The sequence below is a fragment of the Myxocyprinus asiaticus genome, chromosome 25, assembly GCF_019703515.2.
Source record: "Myxocyprinus asiaticus isolate MX2 ecotype Aquarium Trade chromosome 25, UBuf_Myxa_2, whole genome shotgun sequence".
NCBI classification, from domain to species: Eukaryota; Metazoa; Chordata; class Actinopteri; order Cypriniformes; family Catostomidae; genus Myxocyprinus; species Myxocyprinus asiaticus.
In genome coordinates, this window is record NC_059368.1 from 27,454,040 (window position 1) to 27,460,940 (window position 6,901).

General features: G+C 38.0%; 1 protein-coding gene across 1 annotated transcript; it reads right to left on the reverse strand.

The window, feature by feature from the left end:
• Nucleotides 1-1,527: 1,527 nt before the first annotated feature.
• Nucleotides 1,528-6,700, reverse strand: sox7 (SRY-box transcription factor 7). Its single transcript, XM_051655791.1, has 2 exons — nucleotides 6,226-6,700; nucleotides 1,528-4,795 (listed from the first exon to the last, which is right to left on the reverse strand). The coding sequence occupies exons 1-2, from the start codon at nucleotides 6,455-6,457 to the stop codon at nucleotides 3,834-3,836; spliced, it is 1,194 nt and encodes a 397-aa protein (XP_051511751.1). The 5' UTR covers nucleotides 6,458-6,700; the 3' UTR covers nucleotides 1,528-3,833.
• Between the last annotated feature and the right edge of the window lie 201 nt (nucleotides 6,701-6,901).

The following is a 6,901-nucleotide window of genomic DNA, read 5'->3' on the forward strand; positions in this document are numbered from 1 at the left end:
CCTATATCATTGTATATTTTAAATTTCTGTTAGATAAACAAGTGGACACAATAAAACCAAACTGGCATACATCCTGTATTTAAGAGAGGTACATTTTAACTGAAAGGTTAGACTGTGATTATTATGCTAAAAACTGCACCAAAAAACATGCTGATAATTTATGTATTTCAACAAAATAAAGAATAGGCCTATTTTACATAATTCATTCTGCTCACATTACAGATATCATAATATTCAGCACATTAATGTGTATCCCAGGCCATGTATTGAGACCAACAAACACTCTGACCTATTTAAGGCACAGAAATAGAGGCCGTTCTGTGGGTGACACTGAGTGCAGTGTATTCATAGTATGTTGCATGGAGAATGACTGTAGTTGCACACAGGAAAAGATTGTTGCAGATGAGTTGATTGTTTGCCCTGGTTTCCTGAGAGTCAGCGGTCTCCACACTGACTACAATGGAACATGGCTGTGGTGTTTATGAGAGGAATGGCATGGGGTAATATTTTGATGAAAACATTTTAAAATCAGGCCTTTTTAACCACATGGTTTGGGGATTAAGAAAACCACAATGATTTACAGTGGTATTATCATGGCAATAACTTGGCAGTAACTATGATATTTAAGAAAAAAACATAACCACAAAATTTACCATGGTATTACTACAGTTACCATATTTTAATAATAAAACCGTAGTAACCGTAACTATGATGATAAAAATCATAATCATTCTGCAAAAAACAAAAAAAAAAAAAAAAAAACATAGTTTTACTACTAACACCATTAATAATGTGTGGTTCAAGTATTTAAAACCATGGTTTCCACCAAACAAGCATGCCCTTACAAAAATGAATCTTGCTTTCACATAGTAAAACTACAGGAACAATGAGTTTGGTAAACTTTTTTTTTTTTTTTTTGCAGGAAGAACTATGGTATTAAAAACTGTGGTACATGTAGCACAGATAAACCACGGTGTTACTCTAGTAAAACTATTCCTTTTTAATTTTTTGTGACTGTTATAGTTTTACTACAAATACCATAGTTCTACTATGGTTCCATAATAATACGATATTTAGTTTTTGTAAGGGAGGGATAAAGCTATTGCCAGGGAACCCTTATTGCCTGGTAAGGCCATGTATTTCAAGGAATTGCAAAACTGTCTCAGAACATAAGTTCCCTCCCTTTCTTCTAAGAAGCTTTGTAATTTAATCTGTCCAATGAAATAAAAAATTGGATATATTCCCAAAATGGCTTACTCCTCTAGATCACTTACTAATGTTGATCTCATTCTTTTTTGCCGTGACACAATGCCATTCCTCCAGGGCAGTGGAATGGGTTGTACTGGTCCCGCTAACCCTGACCCTAGAGGTGTCTGGGACATAAGCCACAAGTCAGGCCTCATCCTGAGGCTGGAGGCCCCAGTCACCCTCTTTCTCCCAAACACAACATCCCACCTTAAGCATTCAGCCACAGGCAGGTAATAACAACCTCACTTATGAAAAGAAATTGGAGTCACTAGCACATGATGAATGTTCACATTTTATTGACTATATGGACCAAAGTTGAGTACACTGAATCAGACATTGACTGAAATGTTTCTTAAACAATAAGTACAACAGCATGATTCACAAATCACATCATAACCATGAGCTACTGTCACTTGTCTTTGTTGCCACTGACGGAGACAGATTAAGAAATCTGTGCTGAGCCAGGTGTGTGGCCAGACCAGAGGAGAGTCAAATTGAAGCCCAAAAAACCACAGTGTGAGATATTCATCAACAAGAGCCATATTTCCTCTCTGCTAAAATGAACAGCAGGTTCCCTTTCCCTCACCATGGGCTCTTTTAATGCAGGGACCAGCCAGGGCCCAAACATCCTGATGGAGAGAGGCTTTACTCTTATCAGGCAGGAAACACTGCCTCTCCGCCACATCCTTTTTACAAGAACCACGACTCAACCGTTCCCAAAAAACGCAGGAAGACCAAGCCAGACTCCAGGATTTGTCAAACGCCCGCCACCACCTCCCTCTTTCCCCCACTTCAGATTCCTTTTATCAAAAAAAGGAGGAATTTGAAAAGAGAGACAAAGAGATGGAGGGAGAAAAATAAAAAATGATGAACATGTAAAACAGTTGACGGGGACAAGGTGTATTTATATATTTCGCAGAGATTATGAAAGTCTGCATCAGCAAGATAGGACAGGCAGGGGAGGGGAGTTCCAACATTCTGCTTAAGACACGCACCCAGAATAAGACAGGGGGAAACAAAAGGCCTGTGGAAATGGAGGCGGGGAGAAAAACAGCAGAGCCTGTTTTACACTAATCCTCTGATCTGCGGAGGAGTGAAACTGAGTGTATAATGGGTGTTGGTGATAGCAAAATGGGAACGCAGGTTGGTTACCGCCAGTTTCCAGTGCAGTGGTGATGGCAACGGCCTGTCGTACACAGTACACCAAATTGTAGAGGTCTGAGCCTGGTTGCAAGTTAAGAAAACCCATATTGACTAAAGATTTTCTTAACTTAAGGGTTTTTTACATCTGGTTGCAGGTCCTTGCGGGGACTTAAAATTTTGCTACAACAAATCAATACTAACTGAAATAAATCAGTGCAAAAAGCTTCTAAATTTATGAAAACAAATAGTTTAGCTGTATATAAAATATTTCCCATAAAGCAGTTCCTATGAAGCAGTTTATATCATACTAGTACTACTACTAATAATAATAATACTATTGAACAGATAAAAGAGCAGCTTTACAATAGAAGTCAAAGTGTGGTCTCTCTGTTATTAAAGCTTGAGTCTTTTGACCAGTATTTACAGTATATATATTTTTTTTTTTTGTTTTTTTTTTTGTTTTGTTTTTTTGTGACGTCTAGTTCAGATGGGACCTCAGAATATTCTGTTTTAATATTTCACAAAACAATGAAGAGTATCTGCAAAAAAATGTTGTCTTATGTCCAGACCAACAGACACAGCACTGTGCTTATATGGGTATACACAATGCAATTCATTATGAAATCTGTCAAATCCATCATCAAGATCGGTCAAATAGGACATTGTTCAAACCTCAATATTGTTTCAGTGCTATGTTTATCTGCCTGTTATTGAAATGGGTAAAGATATCAAAGATGAGAACGCAAAATGTATAAACTCAGTATTTTATTTGAATTAAGTTAATGTGAAAAACTTTAACTGGCATACAGAAGTATTTAATATTATTATTATATTAACTGTTTATGAGTACATATATTTTTAAATGAAGGTAAAGGGGGAAAAAAGGGCAACTGAAGAATATCCTTCAAAACTATATCCTATAAAAGATATGCAGAAGAGACAAGCCTCACTTAAATCATTCTTGAGGTAAAACAATTGAGGTTTAAAAAAATAAAAAGAATATATATATATATATATATATATATATATATATATATATATATATATATATATATATATATATATATATATTTCTGGAGTGAATAAAAGCAACACAATAAGCTTTAATGCAAAGCAGTTATATATATATATATATATATATATATGTATAAATAAGCTTTATAGCATATGTACATGCTTTTGTGGCAAGATATGAGCATTTCTATGTTTGTCCATTTTATTTTTTTTTTTACTTCCGTTCCTCTTTTGGAAACAAAGATGGGAATGAACTTTAGGTTTGTTTTTTTTGTCTGTGCATCCCTGAGGTGTCCATTGACTTCCTGTAGCTTCTCTTTTTTCGGCTCCCTCCACAGCCCCCTTTTGTTTACCTGCTAGTTATATTGCTGACCCATGTAAAGCCCACAGTCTCTTTCTGTACTAATTGTCTTTGTTAATTTTGCCATTTATGAAATGCTGTAGTTGTTGTAGTAGGCTGCCGTGGCATCGGCCAACACAGAGATGAGACTGGTTTCCGTTGCGCTGCTAGAACAAACGGAAACTGGCGTTACTTGGATGTGTCCTGTGACTGTCATCCCACCCTGCTCAGGGTGATAACTAGTGGAATTTAAGTACTGGTCAAACTCATCCCTGTCTACCTCTCCCAGCAATTCAGCCTGGCTCAGCTGGTCCAGACTTTCCAGGTGCCCCTGTTCCGGAGGCGGTGAGAGTTGGCCCAGATGCCCCTGGTGCCCATGATGAATCTGAACCTGGGGGAATGAAGGGCTGTAATAAGAGAGTGAATGAGCAGGGATGAGGGTCGCCCCACTTCCCTGGTGAGGCATCGGGATGTGGCCCAGATGTGCGCTCCCACAGTGCAAAGATGCTTGTTGGGAGTAGTCGGGATGGTAAGAGGGTGGACTGCTCATGTGGACTGGGGTGGGATGCCTGTCATCCGGGCAAGAGGTGGAAGAAGAGCAGGAGCTGGTGGAGACTGAGCTGGAGGGTGAGTAGTAGGATTGGTGTTCGTGATCTAAGGCGTCCAGAGGTGACATCTCAGGTGGCGTGGGCAAGCCGTATGGGTACGTATCGAAGCTGCTATTGGAACCTGCAGGATCTCGGAAGACCCTCACACCAGGTAGAGCTGCAGCGGGAGAACTGAAACCAGAACTGCCACTCACGCCACTCTCATCATCTTTATCAAGGGGGTGACAGCAGCCACGCGGATTTGGTAGGGAATTCTGGTCTGGACCTAGTGTGGTCAGAAGGAAGCCAGGGTCCACGCGTTTACAGATTCGCTTTAGCTGCTTCTTCCTACGAGGACGGTATTTATAGTTGGGATAGTCCTGCATGTGCTGCACCCTCAGCCGCTCCGCTTCCTCAACATATGGCCTCTTCTGCGGTGGAGTTAAAGCTTTCCATGACTTTCCTGTTAGAGGGAAAAAAGACACATGAGAATTTGTTTTTAATTTTAAACTCAATACTATATTTTGTTAAAGGTTTCATTTGACATTTCTGAAAAGTTTATTAGAGATTCAGTACCAATGTTGTATAATGATTAACCAATTACAAACAATTATGTTAATAATCACATTACCACCAGGATAATTTAATTTTCATTTCAAGTTTATTATCAGCAAAGACGTTTTGTTTGCCTGGTAAAAACTGATACAGAAACTGCTGAATGGAAGTTTTAAATAATGTTTCTTAAGCATTTATTGTTTCTTTTTTCTTCTTCTTCTTCTTTTTTGGAATATTGGAATAGAAAAGGTTTTTTTTTTATTTATTTTTTTATAAATGTCATATATAACTATATAATTTTTGGCACCACGGGATTTTCACCAAACTTTTTTCTCTTAACTTTTTCCTTTTCTCTTGTGTTATTCCTGGCTTGTCATTAATTTTATAATGTTTGCTATTCTAATATTGACTTTAATAATACTTTAGCATTTTAAAATACATGCAATACATTTGTCTTAAAAGCAATGGTTTGAGAAAAATTCTAATTATTTCCATAAACTTACAAACCCATTTTGATGTCTCAGTCGAAATATAGTTTAGCTAATAAACGTGAAATTATTTTACACACATACCAAGACAAATAATAATTTCAGACGTTCTTACTGATTTGCTATCAGTCTATAAAGCCTTTAAATAAAAAATAAAATTATTATTTAATTATTTATTTTTATACACAATTTACAATCACATTTAATCAAACTACACAATGATGACACTAAGACTTCTATTAAGACTATAGATATTTCAGTTTCATTTTCAGTTAAAGCATGATTTTCTGTAAAGCTGATTTGAAACTGTGTGTTGTGAAAAGCGCTATACAACTAAAAATGACTTTTATTTGTTTTTCCATGTAGCCTACCTTTTCAACAAAAGCGAATATCACCGTTCAAATTCATGACTTCTCAAACAAGAGCACAGCGAAATTTCATAATCTCCTCTAATTTCACACGTATGAAGTAATATATCTGTGCTTATGATTTGCATACGATTGAATACAATGTAAAACATCTAATGATGTGTCAACTCATTGTGAAAAATGTATGTAATTCTGAAGTTCATTTGTTTTTAAGATCGGACAGATACGCGCTTCTCTCAGTACCTATACTTCTCAAACGTCACAGCTTCCAAAATATTTGTTCATTTAAATTACAATTAATTTAGAAACATTTAGACCACAATTTCTGTCATTACCAGTCCATAAACCTAAAGGACAGCAAATCAAAAATATATAAGTGCTGTCTCATAGCAGATGAGGTCTCACAAAACTTGTCAGTGACATTAATAACAACTACTACAAAATAATAATAATAATAATAATAATAATCTAAAATGCCTTACCCAGCATCTTGCTTAGCTCTGCATTGTGGAGATCTGGGTTCTGAACAGCGAGTCTCTTGCGCTCATCTTTGGCCCACACCATGAAGGCGTTCATGGGTCTCCTGATGCGCGGCTCCGACACCTTGTCCGCAGGAGCTCTGTGGGAGGTGTGTCCGTCAGGTACTTCCCCGTTTCCCGCAGAGCACTCAAAACTCTCCGGCCAGGAGGAATACGCGCTGATCAGAGCAGCCATGTGCACTCTCAAAACTTCAGCCTCCCTTCTTCTCAAACTTTGTCTCTCAGGTGCGAAAGTAACCTGCAGTCTTTCTTTCGTTCTTGAAACTGAGAAAAGTAAAACAGCAATAAGAGATGACTTTGAATGAGAAGCTGGTGGTTGAGAGGAGCACTCTGCGCAGAAGCGTGTTCGGTTTGGGTGCACTAAGTGTATTGTGATCGACTCCCCCCCCTCTGAAGCTGTGATTCACTGTTTCCTCTGGCATGGGGAAGCGCTTTATATGTGAGGAGCAGCTTCCAGCACAGGCCCGCGGGAGGATCCTCAGCTCCTCCTTGACTGCAACCTGAGAGCCACGACAGAAAATAAGGTGACAAAAATATTTCAACACGCTTTACTACAAAATCAGGTCATTAGCTGCTGTTTGGGTCGTTTTCATGACACATTATTTTAATGGCAATGAAA

Coding starts and splice junctions, on each gene's coding strand:
- sox7 (XM_051655791.1), bottom strand. CDS start 6,457: ATGGCTGCTCTGATCAGCGCGTATTCCTCCTGGCCGGAGAGTTTTGAG. Junction 4,796..6,225: donor AGAGCTAAGCAAGATGCTGG/GTAAGGCATTTT, acceptor TCCCTCTAACAG/GAAAGTCATGGAAAGCTTTA.